The sequence below is a fragment of the Lampetra planeri genome, chromosome 17 (genome assembly GCF_965212315.1).
Source record: "Lampetra planeri chromosome 17, kcLamPlan1.2.h2, whole genome shotgun sequence".
Classification (NCBI taxonomy): domain Eukaryota; kingdom Metazoa; phylum Chordata; class Hyperoartia; order Petromyzontiformes; family Petromyzontidae; genus Lampetra; species Lampetra planeri.
The window spans coordinates 1059525-1084464 of NC_136123.1; the positions used below are offsets into that span (position 1 = coordinate 1059525).

At 42.9% G+C, this 24940-nt stretch overlaps 1 protein-coding gene across 11 annotated transcripts in view; it reads left to right on the forward strand.

Annotated features, from left to right (window-relative positions):
- The first annotated feature begins 383 nt into the window (after positions 1–383).
- NFAT5 (nuclear factor of activated T cells 5) overlaps positions 384–24940 on the forward strand; it is a 56717-nt gene continuing 32160 nt past the window's right edge. The window contains exons 1-5 of one of the 11 annotated variants that reach the window (XM_078601818.1): positions 384–899; positions 13845–13967; positions 17584–17655; positions 20857–21598; positions 24118–24316. In XM_078601818.1, the coding sequence (XP_078457944.1) occupies positions 827–899; positions 13845–13967; positions 17584–17655; positions 20857–21598; positions 24118–24316 (1209 nt within the window). In that variant the 5' untranslated portion in view covers positions 384–826. The other 10 variants (XM_078601819.1, XM_078601822.1, XM_078601824.1 and 7 more) reach the window with 10 other exon arrangements.

A 24940-nucleotide genomic window follows, 5' to 3' on the forward strand; every position in this document is an offset into this window, starting at 1 on the left:
AGCCGGGGGGGAGAGTGTGCGAGCGAGGGAGAGGGGGAGGAGCTGGAGGGAGCGTGAGGGAGAGGGGGAGGAGCTGGAGAGAGAGTGAGGGAGAGGGGGAGGAGCTGGAGGGAGAGGGTGAGGAGCCGGTGGGGAGAGTGTGCGAGCGAGGGAGAGGGGGAGGAGCTGGAGGGAGAGTGAGGGAGAGGGGGAGGAGCTGGAGAGAGAGTGAGGGAGAGGGGGAGGAGCTGGAGGGAGAGGGTGAGGATCTGGAGAGAGAGGGGGAGGGAGAGGGGGAGGAGCTCCAGGGAGAGGGAGGGAGAGGGTGAGGAGCTGGAGAGAGAGGGGGAGGAGCTGGAGAGAGAGGGGGAGGAGTCGGGGGGGAGAGTGTGCGAGCGAGGGAGAGGGAGTCGCAGTCGCGCGCCGCTCTCCGCCTGCAGCGCGCGCCCTGGTTCTCCCGCCCGAACCAAACGACTGAGAGCGCGCGCGTGCTTCAATTTTTCATTGTTGCTGTTCTATTTGTTTTTATATATTTACGTCATATTAAGGACAATAATCATAGCAAACGTAGCGACATTGGTATTTATATTTATTCGGTAGTGGGTGAGGGGGGTGCGAGTTTTTTTTCATTTTTTTCCCCTCAGCGAGCGTCGTGAGGTGACGCAGCCAACACAATACCCAGAGCCCGCCCATCATTGCTCGGCCGTAATTTATTCACCCCACGGGGCTAATTGCGATATCTCTCTTTAGCGTGCGTTCAGTTTAATTTTTGCATTTTATTTTTTCTGAGGGGAGGTTTAAAGACAATCGGCGTGAACGTCGCGCCGACGCTGCCGCACGGCGTACAATGCCTTCTGATTTCATCCCTCTGCTCGGCACGGATATGGACCTCAATTCTCCGGAAAGTCTCTACTCCAAAGGTGAGGTGTTTGTGGAAGAGAGGCAACGCTCGGCGAAGTGTAAAGGAAGGGTGAACGACCCCGACGTGCGGCCCGCGAACGATCGCCGCGAGCGAGCGAGCGAGGGGTCGTGAATGTTTTCGTTGACGCCGCGGACGCTGATGACGTCACCGCCGCCACCGCCGTCAGGAAGAGGGCCCACCAAGCCATGCGCACGCGGCCACGAGATCGCGAATTTTCGGCTGCACAAGGAGGAGGAGGATGATGGGGAATCCGATGAGCTGTGAAGCTCTACCCCCTCCTACAGATGTTACCAGCTAAGGTTCATGGGGGTTTTGGTTGGTAAGAATGTTAGAATGAGTGCAAAGTACACGAAAGGCAAACGAATCGATCCAATAACACAAATATAATACAGTTTTTTTGTGGGTTAAATATTTACGCGATCTAACCCACAAAAACCCTGTGTTATGGATATTGGTCGCGAAAGCCTGCGTGTTAATCTAACATACAAATAAAACAACCGTCTGATCTCCATCCCACCAGGCAAAGGCCACTTACGCGATTGACTTATCTTAAGTTACTGCCGCTGTCGTCATGGCCAGGCGCGAGCCACTGCTGGATGATTGTGATACAGGAAACTAGAATAATAACATTGTGCGTGATGGTTGATGCAGACTTCATGCCTTGTGATAATAGATGTCTATTTGGTTTTTGAACATTTTAACACCTGCAGTCTTGTCGGTTAAATAGTAAAGTCTATATTTTCCCCATCTTGACACTGGCAATAAGGGTCCCATAGAATGTGATATTGTGCATTTACAGCTCCGCTGGGTCGTGGTGCAGGCTCTTTGACCATACCTCACCACGCTGGTGAGTCACTAACTTTTGTAAAGTCGGGGGGGGGGGCATAGGAGTGCAGTTCAATAATAATGTTTGCTGCATTCCCACTGCCCTGGCTGCCCATGGCGTAGCTGCCTTGAGTAGTGCATGCCATATCACCCGTCCAAGCAATAACCAGACTCATTCCTACTTCCGAAACGGAGAAAATTTCGGGTGATATGATGACTTACAATAATATTCTTTAGAAAAAAATGCGAATTGACACTTTACAGGTCTTCTTAAGTTTTTACCTCTTGAGAATATGCCAAGCTCACATCTCGTGCCCTTTCTAGAATTTTCTGAGGCTTCTCTCCGTTTAACCAGCTCGGAGAACTTCCTCATTACCTCTGCAAACACTCGCCGATTTTTCTACATTAAGTAAGCAAACCCCACGTCTCCCAAAACACTTTTCCATTCTTGTCTCCCTTTCTCGGAATTTAAATGTCATGCCGCTTACAACACGACAACCCAAAGACTGGTCCGAGCTGTAGTTTGCTGAGCTGACATTGGGCGCATTTCCTGGAGAGATGTGGTCATAACCATTATAATATTGATTGTCCTTTATTTGCCCTGCAAATATACCCAGTTTGAAGACTCCTTTTCAGTGGCGGGGGGGAGGGGGACTGCCTGGACATCTGTAAAAAATAACTTTATAGCTCATCGGTTTCCTCCAGTATAAATACATATTAAAATTCTGGGATTGTTGGCAAATTCCAGGATAGTGAGTATGTAAGAGAAAACCGGGCGTAACCCACCATGCATACAAGGAGGTAACACTCAAAAACTTTGCACAGATTGATTCAACAATCTATTGCCACTCCGCCATCTGGCCTGCAACGCCACGTTGAGTGCGGTGTACAGTTTTACGAATGCAGCGGCTGCTCCCGTCTTAAGTACTAATCGGGGATCATTCTGCTTAACTTCCAAGAACTGACAAGAAGCTTGCGCTTGAGGGTGGCTTTGTCGCACCTGTTGGCGTCTCCTGCTCGAATTCCAACGAGCTTAAAACATCAACTTTGTGGGGGCAACGCGTACCGACCCCTGTATTTCGACTACAGCAGAGACATGTGCTGTATTCGTCATTGGTTTGAACTCTTCGCCTCCCCCAACTGCAGAGGGCACCGATAATAGAGGAAGTCGGAGGCACGTGGCATGGGCACGAGTTCAAGGAATGGAATGGGCTCGCCCCTCCCCTCCCCTACCTCTTTACAGCCAGCCTAGCGCGTGTGCCCCTCCGGCATGTAGGCCCCGGCACCAGTTGCACTTCCAAACACAGTCGATACCTAAGCCACTGACTGGGTCCAGTGTTAAGTCTAAGAGTCCTATGCTCGTCTATAGGTGCCTATGCTAGTCTTTGGGTCTCTCAGTTGGTTTATCACTGTGTATGTGTTTGGGTGTGAGTCTGCGGATTACTATGCTAGTCTGTGGGTCACAGTGGTGTAGCGTGGTTGACATGGGCCCTGGTTCAAGGATTAAATATCGGTCCCTCTTGGCTGCCTTCTCCACCCCTCCCTCGCATGTGCAAAGAAGCTTGGCATATACGAGTGTTTTAAATGACACTGATGACAAGAAGCACGTGGCTTGGAACGATATGCAAATCGTAGACATTCATTTGAGAGAAGCGTGGGGCTCTTGTTAAAAGGCACGGTGACCGATCGATGACACTGGTGACGGAATTGCAGCCAAGAGAAAGGAGATTTACACGGCCAAGAGAGAGGAGATAACTCCGCATGGAATGACCACCGCGGAGATGATGAGATGAGTATGTACGCAAGGAATGAGCTTGGCATCGTAATGCCACGAGAGATAGCAACTTTATGGGGAGGCCTTCATCCAGAATTATTTGAGCCATGGGTGAAGATGTGTGATGTTACTGTTGTGTTCTAATACAACGGTTTGTGAAATAGTTTTGAAGGATATGCAAATGTATTCAGTTACAGTGCTTTGTTTAACATGAAGTGAATTAAATCTAACGTATAATTAATATGCATTTTTTTGGTTTACCAATGCGATTTTTTCCCCTCAAACAAGTTGTATTCGGGTAAAAAAATTATGCAATCATTTTGATATTCAAAATATTCCTTGAAATGTAAGATTTCACTCAGTTCTAGGATACTTATTTACCCCTTGGTTATATAGTGAAAAATATCGGGTAGTAGACTTCACGAAACATGAAAAAATCGTAAGAAATGAATTATAGTAAGTAGAGTAATTTGTCATACCCCTAATATAACATCTTACACAGTAATCGGAAATACGGCGACAAGGTTCAAGATTGTAGATCCGGTTGTCCAGTCATTCTAACCCATTACCTTGACGAGAGCAAATTAAACTGCACTATCGTGCGCACTTCTCAGTTGTGTTTTTTTTATTAAACAGGAAAAAGTTACAGTTTTTCAAAACTAGATCGGTACAGTATTGCTCCTGCAGGTATTTCCGTGGTCGAGTAAGCATTGAGTGTTACTGTGCTCGATTGGCATGAGCTGAGCGAGCAGTGGTATTTCCACATTCCTGTGGCGGCGTGCAGGCCATCCTCATTTTCACTACGTTGGTGTAGCTGTCTCTGATCCATGACGGTAAAATACAGTACACAGCCGCAAATCAAACCTCACAGTTTGCATATTGCTATGGCGTGATTTGTGATTGTAGACTACTCTGCAAGTGCGATGAATAGTGGTTTGATTTAATTTAAATTCCTCCAAGAATGGCATGCATTGGGGTTTTGCTCAAAGTTTGTAATTTCCTGGGCAATTTTGAAAGCGATGCTTCATTCTTGCCTGAACGTGTGCCAACACATTCAAACTCTGCTTGCAGATTATTATTTTATTCTAAGGATACATAATGCTGTAATTCAACAGTTAATCATCTACTTTGTGAAACTGGGTAGTTGTTTACTGTAAATGTACGGCTGATATTATAAGGTCACCCAACGTGAAGATACACATCTTCCATTAGCACGTGATAGCCGCGTTATCTGTATGTGTCACGTCATATGGGGGAATGTGTCTTAATGCTATGCAGGTCTCCTAAGTCAACACAAGCCAGAGCACTATCCCCACGAGCCAACTCAATGGTTTCTGTCCAGCATACCTCTGGCTGGTACAGCTTTTCCTGTGCTATTTTTTTTTGTTTGAGACCATATTTCCTGGGATTGTGTTGAACTTGCCTTTGACCAAATCTCACAGAAGCTAAGCAGGTATGAGAATGGAAAGTGGTTAGTTGGATTGGCGACGGCCAACGCAAATTACAGGGCTTGCAGGCTGCTGCAGCATTATGTTGTCGGCAGAAGACAGTGGCAGTAAAAGTCATTGTCCTCTATAGTATAGTTTTTTTTTGGGTTAGATCGCGTAAATATAAATGTGTCGTTAAACCCCCCACCACCCGACACAGCCAATTTGTAAGGTTTGTCACGTAAACACAACATGCCAATTCGTTACTAGTACAGCACACCGGTGTGTTGGAGAGCAAATCCACAACATTTACAATCTGAGGACGACGTCGTGTATGACCCTCCTAATCATCGCATCAACCTGCACTGAATCAAGTCGAGAAGTACATTCAAATTTACCCCCACGATCTGCACGGCATGCAGAAGCCATCATCCAGCAGTAGACTTAAGAAATGGATAGTAAAGTGCACAGCAGTGGATTAGCTAGAATTACCTATGTATTAAAATGCATACGGCTTATTGTATTGGTATCGATTTTCTCTAGTAATTATTTAAACCAAGGTTTCCGTAAAAAAATAGACTTGTCTTGAAGTCTTACTAATTATATATAAAGGTTTACTCGGATATATTTACAATTTCCATCCACCATCCAAGTACCGCAGTAAATTTCGTGAAGTGAACTGCATTTGGTTAATTTAACAGCTCGTAATGTGCCATGGGTGCAATATTGTAAAAGTGGCACACTTCCAACCATGCTGATAGCTTTTGTTTAAGCACTGTTGATGGTGAACTTTAGGGATTACATCTGAAATAGTATTTTCGTATTCCTGCACCCCCTGTGGAAACTTCGGCGTGGGGGGCTCATACATTAGCGATGCACTCAGTGAAAAAGAGGAAAAAATGTTCACCATTGTAACCTGTTATCACATGAACAATACTTTCACGAGTTTCAGCACACAAAACATGTTATTAGTCACTTCCGAGCTGATCAAGAGAGCCAAGCTAATTAAACGGAAATTACAAACGTCCTTAATTGTAAGCTGCTTAAAATATAATTCCTTATTTCCTGAATATATTTAAGACATTAAAGGTGCATCTTAGTGGACACATAAACACAATACATGCCTTTAATGCTGCTTACTGGTTCGCTTGGAGTGCTATCTTTTAGGTGAGCGGTGTCTATTGGGAGAATGTATCGTTCGGAAACTTATATGATTCATGATTCAAGTATAACGCACATGGTGGAAATGTGCTTATATAGACTCCAGACTGGAAGAGTTGAATTAGCAGAGAGATGATTCATGAATATAGATGTTTGCATGATATGGAATTTGTCATACTATTCTGCAGCTGCAGTGGTCCGCTTACTACAGATATAATTGATCTTTCTCGAGACAATGGAAGAAGAGATAGACACCCCCCTCCTACACTGCCAGATGCAAGGCTTGGTATTCAGTGGATGTGCCCCTGGCATTTGTTTATCCATTGAAAATATGTACACGCACAGCGGAGACTTTTATTTTTATCTCGGGGGGAGGGAAATGTTACAGCCTTCATATGTTAATTATTAGTCTTGACTGATATTGGTGTGAGGTCATGAAAACCAGCTGCATGTTAATTTGTTTTTTGTTGTCAATGTAAGTAGCTCGGTGCATTCGTGTTTTGTGGATGGTGGGGTATGCCTTTCAATTTATTGTTGACGTAAATAGAGCAATGTTTGAATGAAATGTGACAATTCGCCGTAGCGTGACATCTTTTTGTATGCTTCTGGCATTCTCAGGATACGTTGTAATTTGCTCCTAGTGTTGTGATTGTGACCGTGCTTAAAATTATTATGCTCAGAAAATTGTACATGTCATCGGATAGACGTTCGTAGCCTGTGCAACACAAATGATTGAACAGAAAAAATAACTTGCTTCATTAAAACCAAAGTACGTTAATAATTGATTGTTAATACTGTATTGTGGACCCGTGTTTCATTCAGTTGCAACATCTAACGTTCTCATAACCTGTTGTAGAAAATACCAACGAGCATTAGTGCAGATTAATGGGCTATTTCTCCTCACGAGCTTGCACTGTGGCGGCACTGGTATGTGTGCAGATTAAGGAGGTTAATAACGCTGTTGTTAAGAATACTGTTGTTAATAACGCTGCGGTTGTTCCTCCAATTTTTAGTCGAGCGCCAACCGTCGCGATGGCGTGGGGAAAACGCTCGTGACGTGGTGGCGGTGGATTTGACGATTGTTTTCCACGACGCACAGGGTACTTTAAATCACGTGCCTCCCGCGTGAACAATGCGACGGTTGATGCGAGTTAAGTTTAGCGCTCAACGCTGTCCGTATAAAGGGGGTCATTGCGTTTGTGCATAGCGGCGCTTTGTATGGGGTTGTTGCTGGTGGAGTGCTGAGCCGGCCTTTGTACTTTTGAAGTTTCTAAACTTGTTTATCCGAATCTAGATTACATGATTCATACTTTGCAATTGATTTTAGGGGATGGGTCCACGTGCTCTTTTCTTCATGTGAACTTTAAAGCCTGCTCTTGTTAAGATCAGAAATTCTCGGCCTCTTTGTTTTATGTTCGTATTTTTTCTTAAATAATTATTAAAGTAAGTTGTAGTCGCGGGTGTAGAGTTATTAACAAAATCAACACTGGCTTGTTAAGCCATACCATTCACTTAGAGGAATGGTTTTAGGTTTGTTATGCCTCGGGAGACCAACTGAAATGGTTTACATTTTTATTGGCATGCAGCAGTTATGAAATACTTGGCAACTGGCTGTGTAACTTGCAAGGCAAACAGTACACCTTTCAGAACACAGCACTGTACACTACTTGCTTTCATCTTATCCATAGGCAAAGTGCCGATTCTCTGACATGAGAAGGAGTTTTTTGATTCCCAGGTAGCACCGTAAACTTTTGAGCTAACCCCCCTTACCAAGTACAAATTCGGCAACTATAATATCGTTGATTAATATATGAAGGAAAAAAACCATCACGTTTAAATAATACAGCTTTATTAAATTATTATTTTTGCTAAATGCTTAATTTTGCTATGGTAATTAACACATGCTCATTATTTATATTTGCATAGTTAATAGATAAAAGGATCGTATAATGTTTACACATGAACTTAGGATTTAAAGTGATTTCGCCATTTTTTATTAAAATCAAGAATGTACAGAATGTGCATGTTAATAACAGGATACGATAGATTGTTTTAGAATGAGTCATCCACTTGTGTACGCACACGTGTTATATTGGTTAGATTATCGTGGTGGCAGGCGACGAATTCCTCTCTGCCCACATCCTGCTCTCCGCCGACAAGGAAAGGAATATAATAAGCCAAAAATGTGTGTCCCGCGCGTGACGTCACTCCACATGAGCCCCCCCCTCATTAATAATTATGAGCGGGTGGCGTCACTCCACATGCCGCACCCCTCCCCAATAACCATTAGCGGGTGACGTCACTCCACATGGGGCAACCCCCCCCCCCCCCCTCATTAATAATCATGAGCTGAACAATTTTTCTATTTCATATTTCAGATTTACTGCAATATACACCCGTCCTTGAAAAGGCAAACAAGCTAGTGTAATGTAATATTGTTCACTTCAGAGCGTTGCGTGGCGTTAAGTGTAAAAGTTGAACCGACACTTGCTTTTCAGCTTAGACAAACTATTGCTTTAGCGATTAGAAATATTATTTAGAGTTCATACTTTTTGCTCAGTCCCCTATTAAGACTCACACTGTGCTACGAAACAGGTGCTGCCCTGAGTTTAATTCCAAGTTGTGGATGGCATCAGTGGTGAGTGCAATCTGAACCCTTTCTATTTTACCCTCTACCCTCAAAAAACCTGCTTTGACCAGCTTAAGGAAGTATAGTCAAACAACCCCCATGACCAACACACTGGGGGGCAGGGGGGTGGGAAGAAGCCTTAATTTAGCAGTGGACTGACAATGGGCAAAACTACTGCATTAATGACAGTGCCAACATCGCAAATAAGATAAGCATTATGTGTGTACAGTCTCGTTTTAAACTTTATAATCTGGCAACCTCGGGTTAAATGTTACACCCATGAAGGAAATGTGCTTTTGCAGAAGAATTGTTATAATCTTGACTTAAAATGAAGTTCAACAGGTTCAACATTCTGGGTCGTACTCCATGGAGCGTTGCTACATGTAGTATGCTGTAATTTGCAAACCACTTGTTGGGGTTGAGGAGAAAAAAAAACTATTGAACATGAAAGCTTGGCTGTTTTTCATTGTGTGAAACCTCAGGACACAATGGATATACTGATATCTGGTGCGCACATGAAGCCAACTGTATAATGCAAGTTGCGTGTGTTTTGTATTCTTAGTGCAGTGATTAATTGGTAACAGTTAAAACAAGCAAGTCAAGTTGTGCACACAAAGGACTTTGTAACTTATAACAGTACTTCTTAAAACTAACTTATAACAGTACTTCTTAAAACTACGTTCTACAACAGCTGTGTCATTCTAAACTTCTGCTTGACGTTGGTATGATGTTAAACCTATTACTGTAACATACACTCTCCCAGATGTATGTAGTGTTAGATAAGGGTTTGTGCAATAGGAAGTTATGCAAGGTTACAACCATTACCGTTTTTTTCCCTATGACCTTGTCGTTTGAATAGTACACGTGTTTTCTATGTGTTCATTATTTGTGTAAGTTTTTTTTTAAACAGAATAAAGCCATTATTTTGGGCATGAGTTATATTGGATGAACACATATTCTTGGGTCTTTCGGTTAAGTCACGTAGATAGGTTCAGAGAAAATAACCAAAAACTACGACGTTTCGATCGCAACACAAGCGGTCGTCATCAGGAAAAGGGGGTCGGCCTCTAAAGGCAAACTGTTTATAAAGGTTTGAAATGGGCGTAGCCCAAGTGTCAGCAGCATGCGCGGGGCAGCTAATGTTAATTGTGAGGTTTTTAACTTTTTGTGACTGCAAGAATCCATACTCGTTGGTTTTATTCGGTAAAGTCACAAAAAATGAAAAACAACTAAATTAAATCACGACGTTTCGGGCGCAACACAAGCGTCCGTCATCAGGTGGGGACAAACAGCGAAGACAGTTGCCGAAATAATATCAGCAACTGTGTTCGCTGTGTTTGTGACTTTACCGAATAAAACCAAAGAGTATTAATGTGAAGGATTAAAAACGGTGTTGGGCTTCCACCGTTCATGATTTACAAACAGCAGTACACTGTCTAGCTGTCGCATTGGTGGGACCTTTGTGTTTTAGCTGCTTTCCACACTTTTATTGTGTCCACTAAAGTAACCGGTTTTAAATGGAAACTAAATCCTCAGCATTTTAAGTGTATTTTGTATGCCAATTCGTTTGGGGTGCGTACAATATCAGGTTGCCTTTAAGTGGAATTGAAAATCCATGCATTTGCACTTCTCTTTTTGTTTTTAGTTTGTTGTTCTCCCCCCCCGCACCTCCAATTAGCACGGTTGGCTATGTACGCTGCGAACGAAGTTCAACATACACATACATACTTGTTTATGGTATTCAAGGTAAAGAGGTAATGTCGCATCTCATTACCAACCCATACTTGACATTCGTAATAAGCATGTAACATTTAATAAATTAATATGGCTCCATACATGCATCGAATTGCGTGTCGAAGAATCAGTTATGATTCAGGAAAAGTATATGCTTGTGTTACATTTAGGCACATTTCTGAGATGGAAGGAATGACAAATAATATAAAACAGCCTGCAAACATGAACGAAACATGTTTTTGAATAGAACCATGACCCCAGGTTGATAGTTCCTAAAAACGTGAAGGACCAACATATTTAACGGCACACGTAACTACCCGCGCAATACTTTTAAGGAAGCTAGCACAGAATTTCTTAACATCACGTAATGTAGTGACCACTAAGGACTCAATTCGTTTACATCACAGGTGGGGTGGGGGGGGTACAGTTAATTTGATGTAACCCAACCCTTGCGCTCAGTGGCCCCCTTTTGCATCAGTAAATAAAGTCGCGACCAATCCCAGTTGGTTGACATCGAGGGGGTGGGAGCAGAGGGCTCCGAAACTTTTCGCAGCAGCTGACATTGAAGAAATGTCACCCACAGGAAGCAACGATAAATTACAGCATTGCCTATGGCTGTACGCTACAGACCTGATTTCAAGGGCACAAGGGAGAAAATATATATATTTCTGAGATGTTTTTTCGCTTCAAACTTCTTGAGCTAATTCGAGGTTTACAATGGGGCAGTGGAAGGTGTTGGCATGCCTGTGCCGAATAAATGTATCCAAAAAGTATATGTTGTGAATGAGTAAGATTGCTAAAACATTAGGAAGAGTTATAACAATAGGTTTTACCCTTTGGCATTAAAACAGGTGTCAAGATGTTCAAACACCAAACAGAATTCTTATGCAAGGGATCCTGCCTTCATTAACCCCACGTACATGTGGTGAACACGCAAACAAAAAACATGCTCTGAAATCATATGCATTGTCTTTGAAACTGATTGGTCCACACCAGAGACAGCTTTCCTTGAATAGGGATTCTGTTTGGTGTTTTAATATCTTGACACCAGTTTTATTGCCAGACAGGGTAAAACCTATTATATTTTAATACTGACAAGAAAGGTCCCATATTAGGAAGAGCTATTGCAATAATATTTTAACCTTCATTGTAAAGGAAATTGTTTGGACTTTGTTATTCTTAAATAAAAGGTAACCTTTGTGGGCTTCGTTTAGTCATGAACTCTGAACCCACAAACACCATGTGACGCACCACGTGACTCGAACGTTAAGAAACTCCACTGATGGTGTGGACAGATTATTACATCATCTAATGAACGTGAACGCCAGTACAAATTCCCGTGAGAACCCAGCCAAAGCAGCAATGGGGTTTAAACACCAACCCGTGAAGTGGGCATCGTATTGCCTCTGCTGCTGCCAATTCACTGTGTGTAGCATATTAATTACCATTCTGTTGTTCATTGATTGCCTACTTGCCTCAATCATGTTTCCCACAAAGTGGCCAAATCACCTGTAACATAAAATCTATGGATTTTTTTGGGTTAGCTTTTGTAGCCGGCTATCCTGTTGGCAGTGCACATGAGCATGTGATGTTTAAGTGTAAATATCAATCGTGCACATACATGGTTCAGAGGAAAGGCAGTGGCTCTGGAAGGCTTGTGTTATGGAAGCTTTTCTGTGGAGGATGCAGTAGTTTTTTTTGGGATCGGAGTGCCTTGCAAGCAAAAGCATGAAAGTGGCAGCAACATTAATCGGTGATAAGTGTGGTTTTAACCTCATTAATTAATATCCAGTCTTAAGCTCATGATGCATACATCACATTGTGCGTTTAATATATATATAATCAGTTATTTCAGATGTATGAGACTATAACGTTCAGGATAAAGAAACGAGTGACTTAACAGATGTGGTTAAAACAAATTATATCGAACAAAAATCACGTGATAGAAAAATAATTGATTCCTTTAACCAAATCAAGACCACATTCTAACGTTTTAATGATTGGCAGGGGATTTGATGACTCATCATGACAACTACATTTCCATGAATGTCGTTTGAGCCGGGCTCCAGACCACTTAGATGCGGTCCAAACTTGTTATGTCCGTTCACAAATTGTGTGCGTTACAAGTGTAATGACAGGGTGACACCTGCCGGCCTGTAGGGGTAATTACGGTTATGGCTGCATTACATAATGCCTTATTATAAGGGGGGCGTATCTGGGGTAAAGGTGAAGGACGGAGTCAGTCGAGAAGCTCCGAGAATCAGCCCGAAGGTTCTGGAAAGGGGGCGTGGCCAGAGGTCGACTTGGCCGCGCCGGGCAGATATAGGGGGACCGAACCAGAGGTTTGGGGCTGTTTTGTGGGTCCTGGGTCCTGGCTGCGTCGCTGCTCGTCGTCATCTCTTCGGCTTGGACCACGTGGCTGTTCTTCTGCAAGACCATCTCCGTCGCCGCCGCTACACTAGTCAAACAGCGAGCGTAGTGTATGACGGAGATGGGCTGCGTGTTAGGATCGCCTATGTGTAGCTGCGCTACGAAGTTATCTCCCCGTGACTTCTACTCGACGTGTCTCGGAAGTCACTCACTACAGAAGTATTGTTTCATTATACTGTGTAACAAAAATATATTTTTTTGTTCCTGGGTAGTAAGTGTTATTTCCTAATTGCTTATGCCTCAAAAGTAAAGAAAATGGCTATTATTCCCCACAAACGTTGCTTTTGTGAACAGGACACAAAATAAAAGTTAATAATCAACTCCATTAATAACACTGCGTAACAAATTTTTTTAATTTTTTGTTCCTGGGTAGTAAGTGTTTTTTCCTAATTGCTTATGCCTCGAAAGTACAGAAAATGGCTATTATTCCCCACAAACTTAGTTTTTGTGACCAGGGCAGTGATATTTTGAGATTAACCTATTTTCAATGAGATAACGTGGTGTGCATTTGTGTCTTTCGTTTACATAAAGTCCTGGTCACAAAAGCAAAGTTTGTGGGGAATAATAGCCATTTTCTATCGTTTTTAGGCATAAGCAATTAAAAAATAACACTTAGTAGCCAGGAACAAAACGTGTGTTACATTATCACCTCGTTGCACCCTTGAGAGTGTCGTGTACATTCATATTATGATGTTCACTGTTTCCGCACAGCATATTGAGACACAGTCGCATTTAAGTGGTGCATACATCCAGATTGCATTGTACTATTAACAGTGTGTTTGATTGTTCGCATGTATACTTTTTTCCAGTGCGAAGTTGTAAAATAAACTATAATAATAACAACACATCCAGCTGTGGACATTGGTTTTGAAAATGCTTTGGCGTTGCCCACTCATGCGGATGGTCCAACAGGCTAATCTGTGTTATTGTTTTCTTACCCACCCCCCCCGCCATTTGGCACAGCAGGATCTGTATATGATCTGCTTCCCAAAGAGCTGCAGCTACCCAGTAGCCCGGCTCCTGCCCCGTCGAGCCAGCCCCGAGAAGCGGGGAGTGGCATGGAGCCCATGGCTGCGCTGACTGCTGGTACGCACCACCACACGCGCCAACCTGCGCCACACCACGCTAGCCCACCCCCTCTGACCCTCTTGCTCCAGTCGCTCGCTCACTCGCTCGCTTGCTCGCGTTAATTCTCTTTTTTACACACAAGCAAACTCTTCCCACACCTCTACTCGAATTGCCACCTGTCTCTCTACACCTGCATTCTCTGGCTGATGTGGGTTGGGTCTACGGTGATGGAGCAATTCAGCCATCCTGCTGTCACACACTGTGTCTCGCCTCTTATCCCAGTTGCCGTCGTTAAAGTGTATTGCTTTTTTAGACCAATTACTGAAAACATTCTAGGGTTCTCCGAACAGCTGGTTGGAGTAATAAATCATCTCCCAATGAGGGAAAAAACATGCTAAGCTAGCTTCCCGATTTTTTTAAATAATATTTTAGAAAGCTATTATATTAAGTGAAAGGTATTTGTTTGACTATTTGAGTAACATCGGCCACAAATACCATTGCTTTATGACTTGGTTATTTTTTTACATTGTTCCAACAATGTCAACACATGTCTGTGTGCGGCAGCAATGTAATATTAAAGCTATGCTGCGGACTGCTATCATATATATTTTAGCCTGAACGATTATCATAGAACTATTTAAAACATTGTAATTAAAGGCAAGAGTGTAATACTTATTAAATGCTAACTAAACATGCGTGGTTAAGTCACTGCAGCCACAGAAGTAGATGCTGAAGTGGATGGACGGGCCTGTTGTTGCCTTGCAGAATTGTAATTTGCATTGGCTCCAGCTTTGTTGATCACATTTGTCCTGCCATATCGACTCTAATTATAGAGTCTTTATTTAACTTGTGTCATTTGCTGGCTACTTCTTTCCTTCTGGCAGATGAGGTTTGGTAGTGACGCGCATTACCTCCAAATAATACTTATTTTGTCATAACTAGTTGTGCATTGTAAGATCAATTGCCGCTGCTTTTGAGACAATATAACAGCTGTGATTCATAATCAACGATTTTTGGGTTTAGATCGCGTTATTTATAAATGTGTCGTAACCCTCCACCACCCGACACGGCCAATCAATAAAAATGTGTCACGTTGACAAAAGACAAATAGTTCACTGCTTTAGCCCACCGGTGTGTTGAAGCCACAACATTTACAATTACTGATCGGCCGTGTCGGGTGGTGGAGGGTTACGACACATTTATAAATAACGCGATCTAAACCCAAAAATCGTTGATTATGAATAACATTGGTCGCGAAAGCCTACGTGTTAAAATAACAGCTGTGACTTCGTTTTATTGGTGCCAATATAAATCCCCTATATTCTTCATGTGATGTGCTCAAAAAGATGAAAGCAAAGTCAAAAATCGAATGGTTTTCACAGATTTTACGTAATGGATAAGGTTTATGGGTGAATTAACATGAGATCTTAGCAATAAAACTGCAGCAGCATATGGGGGCATGTGTTGAAATTGGAACTGGATGAACGGGTTGGTTTTCAGAGGCGGCATACAGTGTATGGTCAGGAAAGGTGGGCAAAAATATATTTTATTGGGACTTTAAACCCAGGTAAAGCATTGGAGTGACCGAACATTTCTGAACAACTTGGCACATTAGTGGAGCCCTAATCCTAACATCTGAAGGCCTAATTTGAGAGCAGTCCGCTTTTATAATGTCACAGATGCTTTAACATCTCGATAAAATTACGCCATTAAATGTCTCTTTAAAAAACAAGGGGTCTTACTCCAAACACGTTTGTCGTGATAGTAGCTGTACGTTAAATAATACACGCAACATGTGGTCTTTGCATCTTCGGTGGCATTTTTTTGATGAAAAGTTTTTTAAAATTTATTTTGCATATGTCAAGTCAAATTAAAATGTTTTCTGAAGATCAGTCTGACACCTAACACCTAATAAACGGATGTGTTAAAACATTGACGCAAATTGTTTATCCTGATTGTTTTTGCGTTTGCTGTATGTGAAGGTTTTATTCAAATCTTCTTGGCAAAACCCCTTGCCAAGACACACCTCAGCAGGCATCACAAAATGACCCCCTGTGATAGGTAATCAGTGTATCTGAAGTTTACCATTAAAGTTTATTAGTGAAATAAATGCATGTGCAAAATCTGGTTGTTGATACGTGCATCTCATATAAAAACTATTTGTCATGAAAACAATTTGAAAATATCTTAAATTGAATACCGTATATTCAAAGGGGATTGTGAATTATTTATATTTACATGTCAGAAAAATGGATAAATATATACATATGAATATTCTGTATATGCATTTGTAAATATATAATTTAGAGTTTTGTACGTATGCTGCAATGATATAGAAAATTGTGCAAATGATTTAGCAATACTGAAGTGGAAATGGAGGCCAACGTATGAATAATGTTGCATGCAGCATTGTTCCCTTGACGCTAAACAACACGTGCTCATGCAAGTCGCTGAACCTTGTTAGCAAAATACATTCCAGGGTATCAGTTACCTTTAAATGAAGAAGAATAATAAGGGGTGAAATTGAACATGTGAACAATTAGTAGTATTTGATTTGGTTAATAATTTCACACATTAATAGTTGTAAATCAATCCAAGGCTCACCTTTTAATTATTTGTAATCACTGTCACCATTTCCCAGATTAAAAAAGGGAACAGTGCATGTAGTTACAACAATAATACTTGTTAGAGACATAAAAGCAATGTAATTAAATGGCCACGTAATTATTCTTTAAACAATGGATTTATTTTCCATTTTAATAGTCTATTTGTATTGTAAAATGGCACCACAGTGTTAATTAAGCCAAATTATAGTTGATTACCTTTAAATCCATGTGATTATATATGGATATATAGATTATTCTATGCCTTTGTTATCTTTAGGCATGCTGTGTATACGTTTACAAATGCATAAATTGAATAATATATGTAAGTAATGGAAAAGCTATCCAATTTAAATAAGCAATCAAATTTGCATTGCGAAACAATGCGTACGTTTAAAAAAAATAGCATTTTGATAAATGACCTTAAAAATAGATGACAAATGGAGAGTTTTTGGAGAAAGAGAGTGAGTGATGGGCTGTGCTGGTGCTGTACAGTCATGAGCTAAGGATAACCACTTGTCCAGCGCGACATTGCCGCGTGTTGGCGCTTTAACGTGACGCGCACGACAGTGCCCGGAACTAGCAGTGTGAACCTCTTGACTCTACAGGCACCAGCCCCACCTTTCACGTGCCCGTAAAAAAAAAGAATCCCCTGGACGCAAGTGTTTTTTGTTTGTTTGATGGGAATGTAGTTGTTGTGCTATTAATACTTGCATTTGCATTTTAGCCCCCCTTTCTGAGACAGGCAGTCGTGCTGGGTTATGTGGCGGTGTCTGTCTCTCGTAAGTGAAGCCAATTTAATGCCAGAGACACTTTCCCAATCATTCCTACCCAGGGCATAGGTCGGTCCAATTTTAATAAAAGTATCAACCTCATAGATCAATACATATTGAGAAATACACATTTATATTTACATTCAATTTTTATTTTCATTTCCTTTTTCTGACTACTTCTAATGGTTGCTTTCTTTCCTTTTGTTTTTGTCTTTGAATGAGTGCTTGTGAATTGATGTAATGTTTTATTTTTTATAGTGGAGTGTGAGTTCAGAGTTGTGACTAGAACTCCAACTGAAGTTCAAAGGAGGTGCTGTGAATTGAATTACAGTAAGAACCCCGCATATCTGATCACCATCAGCTTAAGAACAGAACCCAAGTCACTTGACCGTATGGCATGCAACTCGTGACTTGCGATTGTGGCTTTTAATGCTGCGATCAAGAGCCAGCAGCGGATTTCCTCCGAGGTGCAGTGTCAGCTCGCATTTCTTTGGTGCGCACGCTCATGCACACCGGAGCCCTGCTGTGCATCAGCTCTATGAATTACAGTGCAAATGGATATCTGCTGTCTTGCATATAGCTCGTTGCCATTACGCGTTATGATTAATAATGACTCCCGAAGGCTGCCAGATGTAGGGTTTTGGTCGGTTGGTCATATGGATGTAGGTTTTACTTGTACGCTACATGGTACAGCATAGCACGAAAATATCATCTTAATTCGGCATTGACTTATCAGATAATCTGCCTTCTGGTCTCATGTATGTGGGGTTCTGTTATCGAGTAAGGATCTCATGTTAATCACAAAATTTTCTTATGCTGCTCTAATGCCCTTTGGTAATTGTGCTCATTGCACACTGAAGCTCCACGTAATTAACACCATATTATTCTGTGAGACGTGCGAGACTCCAGCATGCGTTAACCCTTCCTGTAACCGTATATATGTAGATTGTATTTGCACTAATTAATTGACTCGCAGTCCATTAAGAGTGCCTGCAAATTGCGCAGTAAAGTGCACTGTGGTATAGAGCTTGTTTGTAAGTTGATGCTTGTTTTGAATAGAATTACGAAACTTCGTTTAAAAAAATCCCCTGCAGCTTTTGGGGCTCCTGTACGAAGCACTGGCTACCACTGACGTTTGTCATTGAGCTGTTCATAATTGTTCCTATGATGAGCAATTAGCGGAAGCAGAGTAATTACCTCATTTGAACTTACACTGGAGTTATAACAAGTGATATTGATGTATATCAAGTGATGAGTGAAAGGAGTGCTGATGGACATGTGGTCAGTAACATTGCAATCCATGGTTGCTGCTGAGGTCTTAACGTAAAACAGAGATGGACACGCATGTACTTGATTCAATTATTTTTTTAAACACCTCAAACAATTGTGTGCATATGGCAAATTTGTCTAATTGTCAAGTTGTTGACACTGATGCCACTGACTATTAAATATTGATATGCTGTTAATAACGAGTAGTTACTAATTACGGTTTAACTACTTTCTATCTCTAATCCCAAGTACACAATTAGTAAGCTGTTAAAATCTTTGACCCAAAATGGCTCCAGTGAAATTCCCTTTGTGCGCAATGTCAACTGCAATCGCTTACATCTGTGGCTTGCAGGATGTGATTTTAGTGAGATTTAGTTTCAAAATAGACGAAGGTTGCCATGATGGGGTGAGTTTTTTTTGGCTGGCAAGAATTTAAAACACAGCAACGCTGCCAACCACCATGTCCAAATGAAGCTTTTATGTGGGCAAAATAACACTCCCAAGTTTTCACATATTAGCAACACAGTACGTTCAATTGGGCTGTACGGAATGCAGCTGCTGTACTTGTATTAAAAATAGAGGAATTCCTGCGTCATCCAGTTGTTTCCATCTCTCTCATCGGTGGCAAAAGGAGGCATTGCCTAGTAATGTTTTATTCACGTCCTCATTATGAAAAGCGGTCCCAAAGCTACCCATACGGTGCTCATGGCGAAATCGAGACCCTCACCTCTTGGCTTAAATTGCCATGGCAGTTACGTTTGTAATTTAGATATTTTTGGATGCTAATGTAAGCTGGTGTTCTTCCAGGCGATAATCTGAAGGAAAGCCCCTTTAAAATTATATATAGAGAGCTTGTTCTAATGAAGTCTTCATCTCAGAAGGATTAAAGCAATTGTTTGTTCTTTGTGTTCAGAAATCCATAGTCTGGTGTCATCAAGGTTTATTTTATTTAGTGTTCTGAACGTGCCGACTGTGGCTTACATATTTTAACGTTGACAACTACTTACGTGTTTGTCTGTTATTTTTGGCTTTAAAACAAAGGGAATTTCTCTATAATTGGTTTCATTATCAGCCCAGGGGCAACCATGGAATGCTGTTATGTATGTTTTCTTTATCTACTTTGTGTGTAACAGGAAGGACTGATTTGTTTATTTCCTCCTTCCTTTCGTTATTTCAAAATGTTTGCTTTTTGTAGGTTTTAAGTATAATGGGATGAACAATATAAATCTTAAGTTGCAGCCGGTATGCAGCAATTTATGGTAACGATTCTTTCTTGCAGAGCTTTTCGTTGGCTTTCACTTAACATAGCGGATGTTGAAAATGTAGGAGACTAACATTTAATCCGTTTTTACGAAGCAGAACATATTGCCTTAAAAATAATTTTATAATAATGCATGGCTTATAAATCACAAACTATTTTGACTGTGGCTAATTTTCTGTGCTGCCTTGCTAGATTATGTTATAACAGCAGCTGTGTATAAAACGGGAGTCTACCAATTCATATGGCACTCATATGCAATGATTAATGTATTTTAAATGTTAAAATAGGCTAATTTGCCATTTTAGCAGAATGTGAAATTTGAAAGGTAATAATATAGAATTATCACACACATGTTCAGTTTTGATGAATCATGAAAACAAAATCCCTCATATTTTTAACACTGAACAACAGTAACATTGCACATTGGATATTTGTCAATTCTAAGGTGGACTTATATGCCCTTTTGGTTTCACATTGAAAGTATCCACATGGTATGAAAGACAAGGTGTGTGTTTGGCTGTGGAAATTTGCAATGTAACCCTAAGAGAACAATGGCAGATGTCACACATTCAAATGTTGAATTTTAATCACTTAGTATTAACCCTTTGTGCTGTGGTGACGATTCAGCTTCTAGTGGCATGCACAAACTTTTTTTTTATTTTGTAAAGAAAAATCAAATTAGGCCACTCAGTATATACATACACATATACAAAGATTTTTAAGCATAGGTTAGGTCCATATAATCATTGAGTTGACTCCAAATACCTGCTACCCAGAATGCCAAAAACTGGCCTTAGTTCCACTGAGATGTATCTTGAGCTCACTCCCTTGGAATGCCACTTAATCAGTAAATGTGCCTCTGTGAGCCAGCCCCTTGTAAGCGGCAGCGGCCCTCATCGGGAGGTGCGTTGTTGGATGCTGCCTACAGGACGTTTATGCTCCAGGCTGGGCCTGACGTTCTGGTTCCTTGTTCACACTCGCAATCGTACTGCGCGCCACAGATGTCCCATGCAGCAGCAGCAGCAGCGGTGTCGGCCGGCAAAGCAGCACTTCAGCTCAGCCGCCGGCACTCGCGGCCCCGGGTCCCCCCGCCAACGAGCCTGGCGCCATTACCCCAGTAGCTAGCTCCGCTTGCCAAGCACATGCGACCGCTGCGGTAAGTAGCCCCCTGGTAAGTGGCCCGCTCAGCCCCGAGCAACCATTCGCTAATGCCCCGCAGCTGGCCGCGTCGCCGGCCGCGGCCGCCACGCCAAAGCGGCGCTCGGGCACGGCCCCGCCACTCGTGCAGCCGCCCCCCAAGGACCTGCTCGACGACGCCAGCTTCATGTCTTGCGAGGAAGCGCCTGGCTGGGACGCCGCCGGCGCCGGGGAGGGACCCGAGCCCGCCGGCGGCGGCGGCGGTCCCGCGACATCGGAGCTCAGTGGCAGCCTGTGGACTGAGGACTCGTGTTCCAACTTCAGCACGCTGAGCGCCGGCAGCGCCGGTCACAGTAGCTGCAGCGGCGCAGACTCGGCGGGACCGCGCAAGGCGCGCAAGGTGTCGTCCCGCCAGCACCCTGGCTCGTCGCCACCGGCGCCCAGCGACGAAGCGTCCAGCGTCGCAGCCGCCACCACAGCCATGGAGATGGTGTTTGACGCGGACAGCGCCAACGGACCGCACTACGTTCTCTCTCAGCTGGCCGCAGGGGGCGGGGACGGACAGGCCAGTCCTAAGGCCGGAGCGTTCGGCAACAACAGTGCAGGGTGAGTGGGCTAGGGGTTTGCCATTAAAAAACATTCCCTTCTCTCCTAACAAACCAAGCCCTGTACATTTGCACAAATTTGTGGTTCTGAATAGCAAGTAAGAGGACGGATGTTACGAAACGACAAACTACGTAGGAATTTTGAGTTGAGTGTAAAGACCGCCGAAGGGCAGTGGCATGGCCGAGCAGTAGCGCGTTTGCCGCTTGCAGTAGGGGTTCACGGTTGCAGCCCCGCAGCTGTCCTCGTCAATACTGTGGCTGCATTGACCCAAACATCCTTCCCAAATACCACCCATTGTTCAGCTTTGCAGTGGACGTTAAGGATCTCGCAACATTATTTGGGAAAGAATATGCCATGGTCCAGATTTGCTAAATTAGAAAATTACCTAGAAATTAATTTGTTAAAACCACGTACCAATATTGCCTGCTACTGGCAGACTACACTTGTCTGTGAAACTGCACCTTCGTGATTACCTTTACGATAAGAATGGTGTGAATACCAAATGTACTGATTATGTTTGTTCAAGCCCTATGAAGTTAATGGGGTGGAGTGCTGGTGCAGTGGTTGGCAAAATGCTCCATGAACCAATCAACCTGATTTGTATTACCGCCCACAGCTTACAGCAGTGGTGAATGACATCTGAACTGGTCTTGAGCCTCCCCTCACCCCCCTCCCTTCACCAACTCTCACTGACCAGCTTGGTGAAGTATGGCCAAAGGCGGCCTCGCGCTGTGTCGGTCATGGGGAGGCCTTAATCCAACAGTGGATTGGCAAAGGGTTGTACATTTTGATTATTTTTGTGAAATGTATGTGCATTTGACAAAAGTCATTAGTTTTGAAGCCCCCTGTCCACAAGAAAAATCATCCTGCATCCTTTTTGATATTAAACGTGGCCTTTAAATTCTGTTTCAAATGAACTAATTTCATACTTGTTACGTCAGAACCACAGAAATGGGTGTAACAGCTTGAATTCATTTGAGAGTCACCTTCACGGATGTTGTGGGTGAGCTGTCAAGCACACAAGTGTTTTGTGTGTGCTGTGATGCTGCATTTTACTGAATGGTGTCTTAATAAATGAATACCCTTCATAATCATTTCACGTATTTTTTTGTGTTTGATGTGTGCTTTGTTGTGGTTTGTGCCCAGGCGTAACACTGTTAATTATTGATAAATATCTGTACCCTGCCTTACCTCAAAAGAACGAGTATTTATTTTTAATTATCCATGTTTATGTATTGCCCTTGACTTGCTGGCCTGTAGATATATTTGCTTTCCAGCTTTATGAATGGCATTGTAAAAAGCTGATAAATGCAACAACAAAATGTTAAAAAGTACTTCCAAAAAGTACAATAAACTTACTTGTTTAACGCTTCGTGCCTTTTTATTGTCTACACGGTATGTAACAACAAACTTGCGCGATTTTTGCAAAACGTCTTGCAAAGCATAACGTTGGGAGCTGCTACTTGCAAATGGTGCGTGTTTACCTTTCTCTGGTGGACCCTTCTGGCTGCCAAAGCCAGGATATATATCTGGTAGCCGTCGGACACGAAAATTTAAAACAAAATATTGGCCGCTGTGATTCCCGCCAAAATTTTAGAAAGGCAAGCTTTTGGCAGCCTCTTCCTCGGCAGTGCAATTAGTGTTTAATGTAGATCACGCGCTGTGTAGTTTGTATATATGAACGGTATTTTGGCTTTTTATAGCTTGTCAGCTTCATCGCATATCCACACTTTTTTTTAATTCTACGCTGGCACGACAATTCATATCTACCAGAAGACAATGGGTGACTTGTAGTGCTGTGTATTGCAGCTGGGTTTTTTCATACCATACCAAAGAAGGTTGAGTTATCGGGCTAATCTTATATCAGCCTTCTTCACAAAAGCTCCTTTCTCCATGTAGTATCATAAAAATTAAAACGTTTGTTTCGTAGCATAATGCACGTTTTGTTGCCTTTCACTCTGGCCCCTGTAATTTGGCTTATCTGCGTTAAGCACGCTGTGGAATATGTATCCACTGGTGACTATCAAGTAACCATGGCCAGTCACAGCTGGTGTCAAAAGCAATGCCTCCAGGTTTTCCCCATGGCATTGCCAAAATAGTTCTTGCTTGCAAACTACGACTTATACTCCCAGAAGTGTGCAAGGCTTGTTGTGCTGTGGTTTCCCTATTAATGCTGCCGTGTGTTATGGGTAATCCAATTGGGAGTGCTGTATCTTGCTACGCGGGTGCTTTGTGAGCAAACGGCCTACTTTCAGAAAGATGGGCATTCCTATGCACCCTTGTAATTGTTGTGTTGTCAAATTGAAGGTAAGTGACATTAACTACACATTTAACACCCTTGATGTGTCTTGTGAAAGTTTTCACTTCTTAAAGTGGCTTTTGATTGCTTGCTGCTATCACCTGAATCGCCCAAGGCAACTTAATGCCCTATCTCTACATCTTCCCCGCCCTTGCCCTCCCTTCCCTGCGAATGCCGCATGCGCGCACGTTTGGTGTGCAATGTCTTTTGCGCTCGGCAGCACCGTGAAGGGTGGCGGCCGTGAGGTGACCTCCCCGGGCAAGGCTGCGTCGCTCAGCGGTCAGTTCCCCAGCAAAGCCGACAGCATGGAGCTCAAGATCCTGGTGCAACCGGAGAGCCAGCACCGCGCTCGCTATCTCACCGAGGGTAGCCGCGGGTCGGTGAAGGACAGCACGCAGCAAGGATTCCCTACTGTCAAGGTGACTCAATGGCCGCACCGTGTTGACCGCCGTATTCCTTTTTTCCACCGGCACATCCAAGTCGTGCCACGGATAAAGTGAGCGGTGGTAAAATAGTTGTGATTTTTTTCCCCCCCCCCCCCGCCGTGTGAAAAACACACAAATGCAACTGTTGCCCTTCACGTACTGCCGAGTGCAGAAAACATTGCAAGGTTTTTCACTGACAAATTGGTCTCACAAAACAGACTTTGGCTCGGGGACAAGTTGGAGGGTAGGGGTAGGGCTAATGGCGTGTGCATTGCATGTTGGTGTGTGATGAGGACACAGCGTTGCTAGGTCATCTGCATGCATCCAGACTTGTTCATTTCGTCTAATGCGAGTGGCACGGCTCTGCAGTGGAAAAACCAACCCGGTGCTTCTTGATTTGCACTGCGCTGGAATCGGCATGGCACTGATGCGGCTCGGTTTCACGGTGGAAAATGGGTATTGAGTTTGACCCTACAAAACTTGCTGTGGTGTAGCGTTAGGACAAAGACCCAACGCAGAAGATCCCTGGGTTTGATCTTCCAAGAAGCTCATGGTCCACCATAAATCACATCCAGACAAATCAAGGCAGATGCGGATACTCGATGCATGAATGGAAAA